Below are 20,036 nucleotides of genomic sequence, written 5' to 3'. Positions count from 1 at the left end.
ATTTCCTCTCCAAAGACACCAAAATTTACTAGAGTTTGTAATAGGAAATTAGAGGACATTTAGTACGCTATGCTTAGATATTCCCAGAGAACGTCTATAAATCATTGCCAATCGCAGATACAGCGACAAGCGGGGCAATTTCAGCACTAATATAAATACACACCCTATTTAACGAGGTTTTATTAGCATCACATGAAAACATTGGCTGGCAGCGTCCCCGTCCACCCCTACATATGCCTGCAATCCCATCGGCTTTCCAAGTGCCAAACCATCTTAAATACAAACCGTCTTTTTTGCAGCTTTGGGTTTATTTTCCTTGTGTTTTTTTTCCAATCTCAAGTTTTATCCAAAGTAGCTAAAGTGTGCAGAGATGACTCATGTAGTGATGGAAAGTGGGGGTGGTGGTGGTGAAGGCCTGTCATGTCTATGGTCGGCACCGCTTTACACACTTAGGAAAGCTTTACCAAGGAACAAAATTCCCAGGACCCAGAAATGAGCTTTCTGGATGAAGACATGCATATCAGTGATGGAATGGTCCTCTACAGCGTCAACGATCACAGTGATTACCATCCATCAATAGGCGGGGAGGATTATTGGATCACTCATTTGCATTGATTTTTCCCAGAGAGCATTGCATGGCCTGTATAAGGCTTCCTACATCCTTGTGGAGCTATCCACAAGAAGAAACATTACCCCCCCCCTCCCCCTCGGAGAATGAAAGTAACAAGGAGTCTTAAAGCAAAGGGCTATATTATTAATTATAATGATCCCAACTGCAATCTTTCTTTCTTGGGATTTTGTCTCTCATTTCACTTGTGAACATCACCAGACATGAAGAAGAGGAAGTCATCATTAGGGTCTGTGAGCTCATGGGCCCCCCACTCCTTTACCTTGGAGGACGTTCAATCCATCTTAGTGAGCCGACTGAAATCAACAGGATTGTGAAATGCATGTATGTGATATATTTCTAAAGGGGGTGGAAGTATAAAAAGGGAAGATTTTCCCTAGTTTGGGATAAAAACAAACTGCACAGAGTGAACGCAGCCAAAGAGTGTAGAAAAAACATAAAATTTTGACATCCACTTACCCTACGGCCTTTGGGACCCCGTATACCTAGAGACCCCCGTGATCCAAGCAAACCCTACATAGAACATAAAATGCAACATATAACAGGGAAATGATACAATGCATTAGGAAATATGTGTGTGTATCCACACACACACTATATGCATTATACAGGTGTACAGAAAGTGTTGTCGGCCACGTGGGCAGCAGGATAGACAACTTAACTGATAATGAAGTTAGCCAACTCTAAGGTACTTATGGCTTTCTCCTAAAGATAATAAGCCTGTATAAAATATGACTGACCTCCCATCACTAAATCCCCCCAAAGGTCACAATAAAAGGGCACAATAAAAGGGCTATTGTTTGAGACATTTGTGGCACACCAAAAGTATGTGTCATAAAGGTCCGGTAAGTGGGAATAATGGAAGTGTAACCGGCACCTAACTGAAAAATGGAGGTCCTTGTCTGTCCCAATCAACACCCTAGAGAGACGATGACATACTCGTGTGGCTCTATTGTAGATGAGTGCTGTGATAACAGTCTAGCATTTCACTATGGCCACAAGCTACAATGGAGAGTGCCGCCTACATAGATTGACACTTCCCTCTCAAACGGTTACGGGACCCCATTCTCCTGATATATGGAGTATCCAGAGATGGCTACATTGTGCACCATACGTACTTGCCCGTCCTTCTCCTGAGCTTTGCGCCACTTCTCTTCTCACCAACATGGAAACTACATGTGTTCAGACAAGTGCAAGTATCTCTGTGTCTGCATGGTTAGGGGTCGCATGGAATGACATCACGGGTTGTACATGGCCCCCAGGCTACAGGTTATGCTGACCTCCCCTCATCCCCCACCCCGACACAAACTAAATGGATCCAGTTTCAATCACTGAACATTATAGCTCACTGATTAGACCAAACATTCACCATGGGTAGTTTTTGGCAAGGAATGAAAAAAGAAATCCCACTTACCGTTGGTCCAGGAGGACCCGGAGGACCTGGTGGTCCAGGATTACCAGTGTGACCCTAAAATTGTAAAGTAGAATTTGGTAAACGGATACATTGTCTGTAAATCTAACATGTTGCTTGCATAATGCATGAGCTAAAGAGAAGTTTAATGCTGAACCCGCTAAACTGATCCAGCAAGTCAGCATTATTTACGTCTTTGTAAGCCAAGGTTATTCATGCAGTCCAATGGACATGTTGAACAATTAGCTGAGCGACGTGAAGTAGTGGAAAGCGTGATATTGTATTGGCTAGCTGATGCTGCTGCAAGTCATCTGGTGGAGCTACTAAACATAGAGTAGATATAGCAATAGCAATGCGTAGTTGGAATATAGAAAGGTGTTGTCCCATGAAACTAACTTTTCACCTTTCGGCTGAGATGTCCACCGGTCATGAGACTAGGGTCCCAAGCGTGCCTGTATGAACGGAGTGATGGTCGCGCATGCACACTGGCACTCCATTCATTTATCTAGGACTGCTGGAGATAGCCCCTATCTGTGTTCTATCACTGACCCTCTTGTATGTAAGAAAGAACACTCATTCTGTCCAACTTTGTGCCACCTTTTAATAACTTTAGACTACATCTGGTTTATTTTTATAGTCTGATCCTTCACAGAATACGGTTTTACAAGGCAGCGCACGCGGCTGCACGTTCGGTTTTCCTCCAAGCACAAGGACTGCCTAAGGGTTTACTCCGACAACAAGCGTTCTGATAGAAAAGTAAGACTACGGTACTTTGTAAAATGGGTGCATTCACTATATCTCTTTGGTGGACGGCCTCCTTTAAACTACACCCTGTGACTCATCCGAGTGGGGCTTTAAATAGTGCATGTCAGTGGAAGCCTTGTGAGCGCAGGAAATACCTGGTTCAAATACACATAAACAGACAGGGCGGGGGTAACAAGCCAGGGTAATTATGGTAAACAGGAGCTCCTGTAATCCTCCCGCAGCGCAGACGTCAGGGCACACAGGTATCCAACCGCACTAGAAAAATACACTCCCCTAATGAAAATAGAGAAAGCCAAACACACGAGGCAAGAGCTATCCAAACACATAGACAGACGCAGTGTGAGAGGGGATCCGACGAGCACGTGGCTACCAGGAAGAATGACAGCAGTGAATGGCCGCGGCCCGCACGTGTGAGTTCGCCAGCGTGCGCTTGTGGTTATTATAGGTCAACCTCGAAGGAATGAAGCGTCGCACATTGAGCAATACAACTGATGGAATTATGGGGTGATCCCCGCATGAGCTGCGTGACATTTGTCAGCGGCGCACAACCTGCTATATGGCCTATATGTACAACTACAAGTTTATATATCGCATGTAGTACACTATTCTCATTCTATATACACCCATACATTCATTCTTACCAATGATCCCTTATCTCCTGGGGGTCCTGGAGCCCCAATACTCCCTCGGTCGCCCTAAAAACAATACAGTGTATAAGAATGTTACCGCTACAGCATTTGACATGAGGTTATAGTAAAGAGCTAGAATACATTGATCAGGAGGCACAGACTACGTTCTCAGTCTTCCCATCATATCCCTCACCTTTTCACCTGGAATTCCTGTCTCCCCTACTGGACCAATGAATCCTGGAAGACCCTATAATGCAAAGGGATCAATAGGTAGAAATGAGAGACATATATTCTGTATTTATCACATCCCCCAAAAAGTGTGCAGGCAAAAAGCTCAAATGGCATGAGATCCATATCATCATCCATATAGATGATTTGAATGTCAGCCGTTGCGGAGTGGACTTTGATGATAGAGCCATGGATGCAGTGTTGAACTGGAAGGAGAGGCAGGTGGTGGGAATACGGTCAGCGGTACTGAAGTGCTGGAAAATCTGCACGTTTAAGACGCTATAACAAATCTATTATTTGGCATAAAAAGAAAAACTAAAAAAAAAAAAACTTAAAAAGGGGTTGTTATTTGTTGTGCAGGAAGCAGACAGCTCTGTACATCACGCAGTGGCATGGGATGGTACTGCAGGCCAAGTCTCATTCACTTCAATAGGACTCAATCTGCAGTACTAACCCAGGCCATTGTGCAATGTACGGAGCTGTCTACGTCCTGCAGCAAAACAGCTAGAAGAGGAACAATCCCTTTAAAGCAGGTATCTGAGACTAGATATCGATGACCTGTGCTCAGGATAGGTCATCAATAACAGATAGGTGGAGGTCTTACTCCCACGAACCTGCTCTGATCAGCTGTTTGAAGGGACCGTAGCACACAGACAAGCACTACAGCCTCTTCTATAATGAGAAACCATCGGGTACACAGTCCTTATACAGCTTAGTCCCATCAAAGCTGCAACATCAGGCATAGCCACTATACAATATATGGCGCTGTGCTTACAATTGTGACCCTACAAATGGCAGATTTATGGGGAAAGTGGGGGAATTTACCTCTTCACTACAGACCAGGAAAAGTGTCATACATTTTGTAGTGTGGTTCCTGATCTAGCGGCTCAGTCCCATTCACTTGAATGAAATGGGACTGCTGAAAGGCTAAGTGACAAATGAATGTGAGGTCAAATGCCTGAGAAGAGGCCACAGTGCGCAACTGCATGCACTTACCTCTTCAAACTGCTGATCGATGGTCGTCCCGGGTGGTGGACCCCCACTGACTGAATAATGATGACCTACCCTGAGGATAGATCATCAATACCCTAGCCCCAGAAAGCCTTTTTAATGTGGGTTCATAATCATGAAGAGATCTCTTTAAACTTAAAGGGGTTGCCTAGTTACTGGACAGCATCCCAGCAATAGGGCTGACTGTACTAAGATAAACAGAGCTGTTCTTAAATCTTCGCCTCTGTTGGGATCCATCACTACAGCCACGTTGTGGTCCCGGCATTGGTTGTGCCAGCTGATGTTACCGGAAGTCAGATGACTGCGGCAGGGTCATGTTCCTGAACTCCAGGCATCGTGGCACTCAGGAGCGCCAATGCCAGGAAAACAAGCGCTGCCGTTGCAGCCTCTGATTGGCTGCAATGGTCAGCTTACTACCGATGACATCAGCTGTCACTACATAGTCACCACAACGTCTAGGACCACGGCATGCTGGATTACAACAGCAAAGTAAGGGCAAGTACAGCTCTGTTTGATACTTTACTACAATCAGCCCTATTGAATGGATGTTGTCCAGTAATGGGACAACCCCTTTAAATAAGGCTTGCAGAATTGTGAATGCAGGATGCAATGCACAATCAGTCCAAAGTAATTAACACTTATTTGCAAAGCTTCTCATGTTTTCTGTACATTAAAGCCGGATGACTTCAAATGGAGAGACAGAGCAATTTGCTTACAGATTAACTTTTTAGCTCCGACCGCAAAACTTTTTATAGGTCTAAAAAAAAAACCCCAACCTCCATGAATGTCCAATTAGAGGTAAGTGAAGGCAGTAATTATCCCAGTAATGTATGGGATGTTTGAGATGAGGGGGAGGGAGAAGTGTTACTGGGAAAAGTAGATCCCCATAAAGTATTTTTTCCAGAAAGTTGACTTAGCATTAAGATATTTTGAAAGTAAAGAATGTAATATTGTTATTGGCGGCCCGGTTAATGGTTTCTGTCTTGCTGAGTTCTCACAGCGACGTGTAAATATTGGATGGGAGTTGGAAGTGTGGATTAATGACTCCAGGTTATATAACAGCATGAGAAAGGCCTTGTGTTTTTGAAGATACGCTGGCTAGAGACAAGTTCTCATAAGCCAGATATGGAGGCAGTCTGCATTAGAGACGCTTCCTGTCTCCACCGGAGTAACCCAGTTGGTGGCCTCCCATCGGTAATGGTGACCAAGTCAGTGCGCCTTCATGGAGGTATTCCGAATGCTGTCCTGCTCAAACTAAAGATTATCCCCAGGCAGACAAACAATTTACAGCACCTGTTCACCGATCTTCCCGGCTCTTCCTGTGTTTCCTGGCTCACCCTGAAGTAGTAGGAAAAGACAGGAAGACATAGTCACTCAAGGAGCTCCGTTCTCACATTGTAACTCACACCTCTCAGCGCGCTAAATGAAGCGCAAACAACAAGCGAGTCCAGGTGGTGCTGGCAGAGGGAAGCGCGGACCGCAGATCCTTACTGGGAAGGAGCGAAGACGGGAGGAGATTCCCTACATGCAGTCACACACTAGGAATACAGCTGGAATAAAAAACTTTTCAACCCTCCATTGCAAATTAGGCTTATTTTCCAAATTTGCTAACTTTTATCTGTTTGCAAAGAAACAAAAAACAAAACAAGAAGCATTTAAATAACTCATCACAACTACAGTGTTTCCCCGAAAATAAGACAGTGTCTTATATTAATTTTTGTTCAAAAAGGTTTACCGTAACTTTTTTACATGTATAGCTGCCTGGACACTATTTAAATTGACTTCTTTAATTAACTATCAGCAGGGCTTAATTTTGGAGTAGGGCTTATATTTCAAGCATCCTCAAAAAGCCTGAAAAATCATTTTGCAGCCTCAAAAATTCTGGAAACTCATGCTATGTCTTATTTTCAGGGGATGTCTTATTTTCAGGGAAACAGCGGTTTCTCCAAATTCACCCCAAAATGCCACTTTTAATGACTGAATTATTCCCCCCCTTCATGAGTAGAGCTCCTTTCGCGGTTATGAGCCGCTGCAGCCGGACAGCGGCTTCTTACAGCGCAACTGAGGAGTCTTAGCTCATTCCCCATGGATAATGGCCTCCATTCACTAGCTGTCTTGGGTTTGTGTGCTGCCGCCGCCGCCTTCTGTAATCCCAAAGGTTTTCTATGGAGTTCATAGGCACATTGAACATTTGACAGCAGTAAAGACCATATGGTCCGTCTAGTGTGCCCTTATATTATTGTCTTTTCATTTTTCTATAAAGTCGGTGTCACATGGGCGTAGGTGTATTTACGCGTGCATTTGCGCAATGGACATTGTGTATTTGCGCACGCATACGCGTGATTTGCTGAACATTTTGCACATGCAAAACATGCAACCGTGCTCCCGTTGATTGCAATGGGCTTTTAAGTCAAACTAGTTCAATATGTGCTATGTGCCAAAAAAGTAGAGCGTGCTGTGTATTTTTTTTTGCGTGAACGTAATGTGTGCGCAAAATACACTTATGTGAACGACCCCCATTGAAATCAATCAACTTGTATTTCACATGCAAATTTTGCACGAGCAAAACGTTGCACAAATCCAGCCTAAGGGGTTATCCAGACGTCCGTATGTCGGCAGAGTTTTCACGCTCAGCTGATGTAGGCCCCCTGCACATGGGCGGAAATTCTGCGGTGGGATTTTCCGCCTACATAGGATTGCATTGAAAAACACAATCCTATGCACACAGCCACGATTTGTCTACGTGAAAACACGTGCGGAAAACAAATTGCGGCATGTTCTATTTCTGTGCAGGTCTCACGGAGGCCCGCACAGAAATGTTAGTAGTGATGGGCCGGATCCGCTGTACGCATGCCCGCACAGAAATGTCAGGAGACGGAAGACGCCAGGAGCGGGTAAGCCGCAGGCCTCCATTTTTTAAGTCTTTCCTGATAAGTTTTGTTCTTGAGACCTTACATGGTTTTTGTAGCCCATCTTTGGACTTGTTCTATTTTATCAATGTCTTTCTGTAGATGAACTGAACATAGTATTCCAGATGTGGTCTCACCAAAGCTCTAAACAGCAGGATCGCAAGTCATCTGACTGCGACTGCACTCCAGAATCTTCCAGGACTTCCGTAACCAAGCCTTGGTGGACTAGTAGATATGCTTGGGATCACGTATAGATAGGCAATTTGCAATAGTTGCCCTGTGGACTTTCAGAAGGCCCCCGGCTTCCATGGCAACCGCACAGCGCCCAACGATCTCATCTTAGGGGGCAGTGCGGGACACCCAAAACACTGATCGGGGCATTTAAATGCCTCTGTCAGAATTGATGGCGGCATTTAAAGGGTTAACAGCTCCAATCAGCAGCTCTGCTAATCAGAGCTGTTGCAGCCGGGTGTCGGCTGTAAAAAAACAGCCGCCACCCGCATTGTATGGAGTGGGATCGACCCCCGATCCCCCTCCATACAAACCCCTAACCTCCAGGACGTTAAGTGTGCACCCTGTAGTGTTAAGGGGTTAAACAGTTACAAACAAGCCAACAATGATTTGTAGTCCTTCAGAAACTGAATGATGAACGAGAAGCGCACAAATCTCATTCATCTTTCAGTTGTTGGCTCGCATTTAGGGTGGATTCAGACGACCATATATCGGCTCGGTTTTCACGCCGAGCCGATATACCGGGTCCTCATCTGCAGGGGGAGAGGAAGGAAGAGCCAGGAGCAGGAACTGAGCTCCCGCCCCCTCTCTGCCTCCTCTCCGCCCCTCTGCACTATTTTCAATGAAAGGAGGCGGGACGGGGTTAAATTACGAGAATTAGCCAAGCCCCGTCCCTCTCATTGCAAATAGTGCAGAGGGGCGGAGAGGAGGCAGAGAGGGGTCGGGAGCTCTGTTCCTACTCCTGGCTCTTCCAGGCCCCCCCCCCCCCCCCCCCCTGCAGAGAGAGACGACGTATATCGGCTGGGCGTCAAAACTGAGCCGATATACGTTCGAGACGCAGCAATGTGATATGGGATTATTCTCAAGAAAAAGATTTGCTGAAGCTTAAAAATCAAGGGAACCAAGACGCAATTTTGCAGCGAGTTTCTCGCAGGAAAATCGCAATCGCCAGTGTGAAGGAACCCTTAGCCATATTTCTAACATACAATCAAATGTCACAGTCAACAAAAGCCCTAGCCAGTCCAGGAATTTGATGTGTTTTATCTCAAGCACACCTGATGCAACTATTGAAGCCCTTGATTAGTGGCACCAGGTGTCCTTGAGCCAACACCCGATTTGTATAGGTGTGATTCTATTCAGGTGGGTGAATAATTCTGAGACTGCAATAGTCATTACAACTGGCATTTGGTATTGAATTTGGAGAAACAAATTGTTATATTAGTGGTGTTGAGTTATTTACATTGTGTTTTTTTATTTTTGCAAACAGTGGAAAATTTGTAAATTTGGCAAATAAATGTAATTTGTAATTGGGGATGGATAATTTTTATTACGACTGTATTTTTGTATTCATATATTCATGGCGTGTGTGTCTTCAATTCTTCTCTCCTAAGCAGGGAATATCCTCCTATCTTAAGTCACGCTATAAATTCTATCCCTAATAAAAACCTGTGGTTTGAGAGTTTCTTTCTGGCAGCATTACCTAGAATTATTTGGCAAATGTGTCTAATTTGTAATAAGAGTTGAATAATTGATTGCAAAGGTATATAAAGCATGGCAAGATGCAAGGTTGTCACATAATGACAATACATGCTGGTACAATGTGATGGCTCAGCAGCCATTGGGGTACATTTACTCAAAACCGGCAATCTGCGCACCAGTCTTCGTGTAGCGTCACTGCAGCAAAATGCACCAAATTTGTTGAGAGGTGCACCCCTGTTAATAAACTTGTTGTGCTTCTGATCGTTCATACACCAGAGTGTCAAATCTATGCCAGTTATGAATTGTGTAGATGTGAGAAAGTTGCAAAGTACAACTTGCGCAAAAATGTGTGACCTTTTAACACCAGAAATCTGGAGTAAATGCCCCATAAATTCCCCCTTTTGTCAATTGATGCATATGGGCAAGAACAGAGAAAATAAAAGGAGTTTAGCAATGCAATATAGATAAAATTTAATCGTTGTATAGAAAAAAAAGCTATGCAACTGTAATTTCCTTCGTCAAGATCTCAGCTTGCTGTGAATGAATGGTAACATTCCTGTTTCTATTCGAAAGGTGAAGCATTACTCATTACAGGGCTTGAAAGCTCTCTTATAACAAGTCCTCTGCAAGGGGTGCACAACTTTTCCGTTTGAGGGCCACATGGTCAGACTGAACCACTCCCAAGGGCCACAATAATACTTCAGGGATATTAACATTCGCTAAATTTATGGCGTATCTTAAGTATATGACAAGTGCAGACTCCACTTCCAGGACTCCCACCTGTTGGGAGAATGAGGGTACTGCTCTCCTCCAATCACACCCCAGAAAGGAACATACAATGCCTGCATGCAGCTCTCTACTGTACTTTTTGTGAGATGCTGAAACAGTGGCTCACTACTTCACCACCACAATGAAGATAGTCGCAATCATGCCATTTAGTGTGAAATTGTGGAAAATGTTTGGTCCTGTGTTAACCAGTAGAGCAAAGTGTGATTGTTCCCAGCAAGAGAAACCACGTAATCTTGTAGATATGATACCTTTTAATGGCTAACAAAAATACATGATGTTATAGCGAGCTTTCGAACCTCTCAGGGTCCTTCCTCAGGCATAATGAAATAGACATGTATTTGCTCTGCCCACGTACATACCCTTACATTTATCAGTGTTAAACCTCATTTGCCACTTTTCTGCCCAAGCCCCCAACCACATTCTGTCTTCTCATGTTAATTACTTTTCATAGTTCTGCATCATCTGAAAATATTGATATTTTTCTGTCCAATCCTTCTACCAGGACATTAATAAATATATTTAAAAGAATAGCGTCAAATACTGCCCCCTATGGTACCCCACTAGTAACTCCTCCAATACTTTTTGACCCCTTTTTAAATATTGGCACACATTGGCGATGCACCAATCCAGTACAGACCCCATCACTACTGAGTCCTTAAATATGTGAACAACAACAGTCTATCGCATTACTTAATTCCCTTAGAACCCGGGGGTGTATACCATGGGGACCCCGCGATTTGTCCATTTTAATCTTTTAAGACGGCTCTGCACTTCTTCCTGGGTTAAACTGGTGACATTTACTGGAAGGTTCACATTATCCCTCTGCATCTCATCTGACATTACATTTTTCTCTATAAATAAACTGGATGAAAAACTATTTAATAGATTTGCTTTCTCCTTATCACCTTCTACAATTTTTCCTACATTATTTATTAAAGGGCCAACACTTTCACTATTCCTCTTTTTATTTACCGTATATACCGGCGTATAAGGCGACGGGGCGTATAAGACGACCCCCCAACTGTCACCTTATACGCCGGTATTCAGTGGAGAAAAAAAAAAAATTTTATTACTCACCTCCCACGGCGTTCTGTCGCGCTCTGGCAGGATGTCGCTCGCTCCGGCAGGCTGTCGCTCGCTCCTCGTCCCCGGCGCAGCATAGCTTTCTGAATGTGGGGCTTGAAATCCCCGCTTCCAGAAAGCTAATACACACGCCGGCAGCCATGACATCATTGAATGGCTGTGATTGGCTAAAGCACACGTGGCTTCAGCCAATCACACTATTCAATGACATCATTGAATGGGTGTGATTGCTAACACGTGCGCCTTCAGCCAATCACAGCCATTCAATGATGTAATTGAATAGTGTGATTGGCTGAAGCCACGTGTGCTTTAGCCAATCACAGCCATTCAATGCTGTCATGGCTGCCGGCGTGTGTATTAGCTTTCTGGAAGCGGGGATTTCAAGCCCCGCATTCAGAAAGCTATGCTGCGGCAGGGACGAGGAGCGAGCGACAGCCTGCCGGAGCGAGCGACATCCTGCCGGAGCGCGACAGAACGCCGTGGGAGGTGAGTAATAAAATTTTTTTTTTTTACACTTTTTTTTTTTTGTATTACCGGCGCATAAGACGACCCCCGACTGCAGAGCAGATTTTTCGGGGTTCAAAAGTCGTCTTATACGCCGGTATATACGGTATGTAATTTTGTGTTGCATAGAATGGCATTATGAGTCGTATGTGACCCCTGAGACACAGGTTGTGCAACCCCTGCCCTATACCCTAATCAGGATCGGTTTTCAAACTCTAAATGTCAATCCATTGTGAGACTGCAGCGTACGTCAGAGGATTTCCTCAAATATACCTCTGAGGCATACCCCAGTATAGAAATGAGTCATACGTCACTCATAAGCTCCAATGTTAAAAAAACGTACACTACGCAGTGTGGAATGTTTTTGCATGGAATACCAATCCTATAGAAGCCAAAAGGACATTATTTTGGCTTCCATTGGTTGAATATAGGACCAAGGAATACGTTTGACTAATGCACAGAGAGCTTTCCTGGAGCATACAGTGAAGCAAAACTGCAAATGCAGCCAAAGGAATTCATGTTTGTAATGCGTTTGGTTATTTTTTCTTTCTTGTGCTGCTACAGGATTACTGAGAGTTTGCAGACTGTACATTAACCTTTTACTTTCTGTATACTCACTTAAAGGGGTATTCTGGGACTTTAACCTTCTCACGCCGATCAGCTGTATTCCAGGTCCGCTGTTGCTGTGGTCAGTGGAGGAAGCAGCAAGTGCTGATTATAGTGCACTGACCGGGGTTGGTATTGCAGGCACAGCTACTACTGAACTCAAAGGGAGCAGCACTGCAGAACCAGGCCGAGGTGCTGGGCTATGGTCAGTGCTTTCTGCTTCCTCTGTGGACAATAGTAACAGCAGCTCTGAGAATCAGCTGAACGTCAAGGATCAATGTGGTGGTTCTACAGCAGTTATCAATAGAAAACCCCTTTAAGACTCCATTCAAAGACTGCAAGCAGAAATCTTGAAAATAGCAGGAAATTAAAAAAAAAAAAAAAAAAAGTATATTAAAAAGTTGTAATAATTTCTGGAAAATCCTTGAAAGTCACAGTATTAAAGGGGTTATATAAGAACATGTACTTCCTGAATTAACCCCACTCTTGTCCATATCTCTAGTACTGTGTTAGAGCTCCGGCCCAGTCAAGTAAATGGGGCCGAGGTGTAATACCAGATACAATCTATGAGCTAGAGTGGCGCTGTGAGCGAGTAGACCTGTTTTCTTAATCTTCTGAATATGGAATAAAAACATCAGTGAGATGGAAAAGTTTCTTTTGGAAGCTATTCATACTGATATGAATGTATTATAGCCATCATTATTATTCTGCTTATTTCATGAATACCATGATCTCTTAAAGGGAATGTGTCACATAATATTTTGCTTTTATGGATCGTTTCCATTTTTCTAATCCATTTTTATTTTCCACTTTTAGATTTCATTACCCTGCTGTCTGTACATAACTCTGGGGAAGCCATCTTGCCTGTGCTTCAGAGATATACTTTACAGCAGCTTCATGGGTCATACAAAGGGACAGGAGGGGACTCATTAACTTCTATAGTAAAGTGTTGTGGGCATGTTTTGTGACCTGTATAGGGAGGGGGAGGAGGTAAGCTTTGACCATTATCTAATATGTGAATGGTGACTCCTGTGCCTGTCTATCTGTGTCACCTTTCTTTGCAATCCTGTCCGTAATGAAATGACTGCTGAGAAGTGATCACTAAAGAACTACTAGTAGACTTAGTGTCAACAACGCATGTCAGCGCAGCTAAAAACGCAGTGAACGCTGCGTTAAAAAATGCGACATTTTTTCAAGCACCTGTGTTAGAGTGGTCTGTGTACAGGGAGGGGATGGAGGTGTTACCGATCATTGTAATTGTAATCCTGCCTGTGATGATAAAGATATGAGAGCTGAAAAATTCTCTCTACAGAAAGGGAAATGCTATCAGACCTAGGCTGCCTGTTCACGGGCATTTTTGCATTGCGTTCCCCCGAGCCGCTGGGAACGCAGTGAACGCTTTCCATAGCGTGGTCTGTTTTTTAGATGGTGGACCCTGTGTCCCCTCTCTCTATATCTATCTATCCAACCATCTCCTATCTATCCAACCATCCATCCATCCATCCAACCATCTCATATCTATCTATCCCTCTCCAATCTATTTATCTATCTATCTAACCATCTCCTATCCATCCATCCAACCATCCATCCAACCATCCATCCAACCATCCATCCATCCAACCATCCATCCATTCAACCATCCATCCAACCATCCATCCAACCATCCATCCAACCAGCCATCCAACCAGCCATCCAACCAGCCATCCAACCAGCCATCCAACCAGCCATCCAACCAGCCATCCATCCGTGCATGTGTTACCTTTCATTGTAAGCCTGCCTGTGATGATTGATGAGTGCTGAAAAATCCTCTCTACAGAACAGGAACTGTCAGGCTATTATTAGGTTTAGTGGTCAGTGTGAAAACTGCAGAATTTTAGCATTTTTTTAAAATATAAAATTATTAAATCAAAAGTAAAAAAAAAACCAACAAATTCTTTAAAAATCTGATTAACATAAAAATGATCTATACAATAGGTAATTTTCTGTTGACACATTCCCTTTAAGATGGACCACAGAAACAGCAATTCATATAAAGAGAGCAGAGGAAAATATGAAAAATCAGCATAAAGTTAGAGGAAAAAATAGCAAATCCACATAAGGCCTTGATTCATAGAGACAGACATAGATGGGCCTATGTGATGCAGAAGCCTGAAGCGAAGCCTTAATCCGCCCTTGGCTGCTGCTGTGTTATATCAGAGTCGTATAATTTGTTGGTGTGAGCTGGAAGTGATAGTTAGGATTTACTTGTCGCACATGTGGAAATAGGATGTGTAAAAATCTGAGTCAGTTTGTGGCATTACTCTTCACCTTCGAGTAAGGCCAGGAATGTGCGCCAGGTCTGAAGAGTTGCAAACCTCCCAGACTAACAATGTGCGCCAAAGAAAAGAAACGTTTTGTTACACGAAGCACCGGGGCCAGCAGAAAATTTTCAAAACACATAGACTTTTTTTCTAAGGCTACTTCTCAATGACGCATGTGCGCTTTAGTAGTAAAGAATATAGTTTCCTACCCATTCAGTGCCCAAAGGTGTAAAGTGAGAATGAGAAGCTCTGATAAAAGAACACTGGATTTATTATGTGCTGCTTCAGATAGATAGCTAGATAGACATACACACACACACAATATATATATACATATACACACACACACACACACACACACTGCAGTGCCTTCAAAATTCTCCCCCCTTCTTACCTTTAGTCCTTCTGCTCCAGGAATACCTGGGAATCCCTTTCGGCCTGGATACCCCTGGAAATAAACAAGACTTTTGAAACATCTATTTGACATTATTACATGGCAGCTTCTATTTTACTGGCTGGGCTCCCATTAATTTGCATGAGAGCTGTGCCTTCAATTACAAGAGGCAGCCACTACACAGGCTGGAGGGACCACATAAAATGAGGCAGCAGGTCGGATTCGGCCTTGTGTTTGATGTGTGCTATACACAAATAGAAAAGGAGATTCCGCTTAGGCATCTCTGATTCAGAGAAGCAGCAGCGTGGAGGACATTATCCAACAGTACTGAGCAGTGTAGATGTGACTCTAGAACTGATGTGAGATAAAACACTTAGTAGAGCCTTCAGCAGCGTCTTTGCTTCTCTGTACCTCTGAAGTTGCTTCATCATCCCACACAACTCTCTATAAACATCTATGGGCTACATGTAACCTGTTCCCTCAAGTGAAATGCTCCATCTTGAGATGGATATTATGAGTATTTCAGAGCGAAAGACTGATGCAGGAGGGAGGAGAAGACGTGGCTGATAAGTGGAGAGTTTGTTCTTCTCCTTCTCCTCCACCTCCACCACCAGAGAAGGAAAAAGAAATGTGGTGGTTCAGTAGTTAGCGCTGTAGCATTGCAGCACTGGAGTCCTAGGTTCAAATCTGAACAAGGGCAACATGTGTATGGAGGTTTTCAAAGTGCATGCAGAGGTTGTCCTTTGTCAAATTTGAACCTAGGACCCCAACACTGCAAGGCAGCACTGCAAACCACTAAGCCACATCTATTGAACCATCACCATCATGGCTCTTAAACAGTGATCAATACTAGTTTCAGGCGGTTTTATGAACTTCCGGGTTTGGTTTGAACAAATGTGGACCAAACCAAAACTTTTTGATGGAATTCACCAATCCGGCCAAACCGAACTTTTCAAAAGTTCACTCGTCTCTAGCTACAAATGACCGTGAAGGAAATACCCCTTTAAAAGGGAAGTCATTACGATATTTATGCTGTGCCGGGTTAATGTCCATGTGGATTGCCTAAAAACACGCGGCCATTAAACATGCAGTGCCAGTAAATACATCATTAGTGAGCTGCAGCTAGCCAGAACTTTCTTCCACGCAGCAGCAGCATCTCAGCCACACGGCAAACACTTTGTGGGACCGTACCCTTACAGACTACCCAATGGCATCAATTAGCGTTCATTAAACTTTATTGTCATAAAACACAGCAGTCCTCCAGTGCTGGGTGCAGAATAGAGGGGCAGGAGGGTCCTCAATGGGCGACTCCTCTGTATTGCCTCAGACCGCCACGTTAAGTAGTAATATCCAAAATGCATCAAAAAGCCTTTAATGCACAATTTACAACTTATTTATTAAAAGAGGATCTGTGCCGAATCCAAATTATTACATCAAATTAGTAAATCAAAGATGAACTGTTACCAAGCCAAGACATAAAGGTGACGGAGAACCAACAGATGTCTGGCCACAGCAGGTGAAGCAGACTACGTAAATTGTGGGGGGTGTAGACAGATTTTCAGCAGGGCACAAGGGACAACCATATACTCAGCACCCTGGAGAGCGAGACGACAGCCACCCTTCAGACATAAAGGGGCCTCTATTTGTGCCCTATAAATAATGACCGTCTGATTTCATCCTGGCCGGTGTCATCTCTTGGAGGTGGAGCGGCTGTTTTATATTCGGGTAGGAAAACATTCGGCAGGAAAATGCTTCATTTCCTGCTGATGTCTACAAATACTAAACAAGCTAATTGAGTAAAAATATAATGAAATATCTTAAATTTGTACCTCCGGACCAGGAGATCCTGGTGGTCCAATTGGTCCTTCATCACCCTAAAAAGGAAACAAAATGACAGGTTAGAAGGAATGATTACACCTACCCGCACCGGTTATAGATGACAGCGTGTTATTATAACGCCATGCCAGGGCAGAAGCTGAATTTATTCTCAGTTCTCGAATCCTGGAAGGTTCTTGAAGTAAAATATGAAAAATTATAATGTCTCCTCCATGAAAAGCCGCTTCCACCCACATATATACTTATATGATAAACCAATGTCCGAAATGAAAGAAAAAAGGCATAAAACTTCCAGGCAGATAATATAAAGTGTTTCCTTTATGTTGAGATAACTAATGTGCTGATCATTATATGTGAGGTATATCAGAACTGCGGCAATTCACCAGTGTGTACATTCTACTAAATGTTGAACTTCTGCAGGAATATCGGCCCCTGCGGACAGGAAGCTTCTTGTAGTGGCTGCAAACTGGATGGAGGTGCTGACATGTTCTGACCTGCTGACAGGAAGGGGTCATCGATTCATGCCGCTTGCGACAACTTCTGACCTCCCATCAGCACGGGGCAACAGAAATCTGGATTTAACTGACCAGGAGATGTTTTTCCACAGCTTAGTGATCCAGGTTTTGCACTCTTCTGCCCACTATTGTCTTACCTTACTGTTTCTCTTAGACCACAACGGACCTGAAACGGATTGGCTCTTATAGCCCATTCGTGCTAAGGAATGTCAAGTTGTACATTTGGACAAGTTAGTTGGAGCACCAGTGTTGCATTGGGCTGCTATTGACTGTGCATCACCTATTCGTCAGAGTGATTCTTGACATCCTCGGACCCCTTTTGGCAACGAGTGGTTTCTGTCCACTGGTTCCCCTATTGCTGGATGTTTTTTCTCGATCACGCCATTCTCTGTATACTCTCCAGACCACTACACGGGAACCCTAAAAGATTGGCAGTGAAATCCTGGCCCCGGCTAATCTGGCACCGATGACCCGGCCTCATTGGAAGTTGCTCAGATCTCTGGATTTTCCCATCTAATGTGGATCACACCGGAACGGATGCACGGAAAACTTGTCACTTGATTTTATGCTGCACTCCGGGGTCACGGGGCTAATTTCCGTATAGGGGTTCTATTAAAGTGCCGATTTAGTGTACACGTTCGTGTTCATGTACTGGGCAACCTTAGGCTCTGTTCACATGTGTATTAAAGAAGCTCAGTCTGTGTTTTCCAACATTTTTGATGGCAGTAATAAGAAATCAAAGGATTCTATACGGATATCCACAGAGGCTGACATGTGAACAGAGCCCTAGCTGCCATTCATTTCCTGGGCATACCCACTGCAGCGAGTCCACAGGCAGATACATTCACCCAAACCTAAATGCCACAAACTAGCACTATATTCAGCTGCCCGGCAGCCCGTGTGAATTACTCTCAAAAGCCAAACAGCAAAATCTGAAAGATTATTTCTGCACAGATATTTAGCGATCTCCTAACCCAGATGTGGCGAACAGCCATTATTGACATTCCCTGGCTCCACACGCTCGGCGCTTTGCCCAAACCCACCACGTTACGCCATCAACTTGTGAACAATAGTTCAATAACTACATGTAATCACTCACATTATGGAAATGAATATCTTGGAGTAAGACGGGGATTATTGTATTGGAAGAATGCGAAACATTCAGACTTCCGAGGGAACATAGAAGAAGTGAATTATTATGGCGTAAGGTAGCAAACCCACAAAACCTCACAGTCCGGAAAGAGGTCATTACTTTTATCCTGTACATGGAGGATAAAATATGGGCTACTTAATAAATACATACATGTCTTATGTACAAATGCGGTGTAAATTGACACTAGATATGGGGTGCACAACCTTTTCTGAACCAGGGGCCACATTGCCAGAATAAACCATTCCCAAGAGCCACAATAAAACTTAAAGGAGCGTTAACATCTGAGACATTCATGGCATATCAAAAGTGATAGATGGGAGTCCTGGAATCCATCAGGAGAATGTGGGTTCCCTTCTCCCATGTATGCGGCTTGCTCTATTGTGGTTTACTTGGGTTACTGAAACAGTCAAATACTTTAGTCCTCAAGCTACAATGCAGATAGCCGCACACAAGCATGGCCACCTCTCTACCTCATCTACTGCAACGTGCCACATAGAGATCAGAGACCCTCATTCTGTCACTATATGGGGTATCAAAGATGGCCACCCAGTGCACGGTTAAAATTTACTTGCCCCAGCTCTCACGCTACGTGTCTTTTCACCCCTTCCGCTAAATTTAAACTGAATGTAGGGACTGTCAAACTGCAGTCAGTGAACATTGTAATAATAATATTTTCCCAGTTCTAAGGTGAGAACACACAATATAACCAAATTCCAAGACCAAGTGACCACGAAAGAGTTGTTACCTAGATCCCATAGAGATAGATTATGAGGGCACCATTACCATACTCTGTAGGTGACCATCTCTATTCGATTACTCACGTCTATCCCAGGTTGTCCTCTGGGCCCCGGGAAACCTCTGGCTCCTGGTTTTCCCTGTAAACCAACGAAAAAAGAATGAGGGTCTCATAAAAATGAGGACAAATCCCTTAGGATGCCTTCAGAGGAGGAAGAGAGAGAAGAGATGGAGCGCCAGTGCAATTCTGCCATGGGACGGCATCCAACATCAATTTCATGGAAGAGAGAGTTTTGGAGGCGCCTCAATACAAACAGACGAGAAGTGGGCTCTGCCAATACAATCTCCAGGAATCTCATTTCACATTTTGTTTTTCTTAACAGGTCGATAGCCGTTTGGGACATGATATATGCTATGAGGAGGATGTCTCACCTTTAATCCTTCCGGTCCGTTTTGTCCTGGAGGCCCAATATCCCCTGGAAAGCCCTACGAGAGAGAGAAAAACAAGCCACCTGTATGAGGGGTGCAAAGGAAATAGTAAGCCCTGTCTAAGTAATGGCGCATTCCAAATACAACATCAGAGCGTAAAAGGGCTTGTGTTTGCCCTGAAATAGATTATCTGGCATGAAATACTGAATGATATCAAGAATATGCCAAGGAATTTACATAGAAGAGACCTGTGTGCACAACTAGGCCTGAGATGTACATTACTGTACTAATCATCATAATCAGCATATTCTCAAAACCATCTCAGTTTTTAATAAGAAGCCATAATGGAAGTCTTAAAGTGACCTTCCACTCCAAAACTAAAATTTGGCTTTATAGTACAT

The 20,036-nt window shown here is 43.8% G+C and overlaps 1 protein-coding gene across 1 annotated transcript in view; it reads right to left on the bottom strand.

Annotated features, from left to right (window-relative positions):
• COL27A1 (collagen type XXVII alpha 1 chain) overlaps positions 1-20,036 on the bottom strand; it is a 280,568-nt gene that overhangs the window by 110,755 nt on the left and 149,777 nt on the right. Inside the window, exons 20-28 of the mRNA XM_066580587.1 lie at positions 19,639-19,692; positions 19,293-19,346; positions 16,797-16,841; positions 14,968-15,021; positions 5,966-6,010; positions 3,627-3,680; positions 3,446-3,499; positions 2,043-2,096; positions 1,088-1,141 (exon numbers count right to left, since the gene is read on the bottom strand). Of these exons, the coding sequence (XP_066436684.1) occupies positions 1,088-1,141; positions 2,043-2,096; positions 3,446-3,499; positions 3,627-3,680; positions 5,966-6,010; positions 14,968-15,021; positions 16,797-16,841; positions 19,293-19,346; positions 19,639-19,692 (468 nt within the window). The remainder of the gene's footprint in view (positions 1-1,087; positions 1,142-2,042; positions 2,097-3,445; positions 3,500-3,626; positions 3,681-5,965; positions 6,011-14,967; positions 15,022-16,796; positions 16,842-19,292; positions 19,347-19,638; positions 19,693-20,036) is intronic.

This window comes from Eleutherodactylus coqui, chromosome 10 (genome assembly GCF_035609145.1).
Source record: "Eleutherodactylus coqui strain aEleCoq1 chromosome 10, aEleCoq1.hap1, whole genome shotgun sequence".
NCBI lineage: Eukaryota > Metazoa > Chordata > Amphibia > Anura > Eleutherodactylidae > Eleutherodactylus > Eleutherodactylus coqui.
The sequence above is the reverse complement of the archived record's forward strand: the minus strand, read 5'-3'. Positions and strand labels throughout refer to the sequence as shown.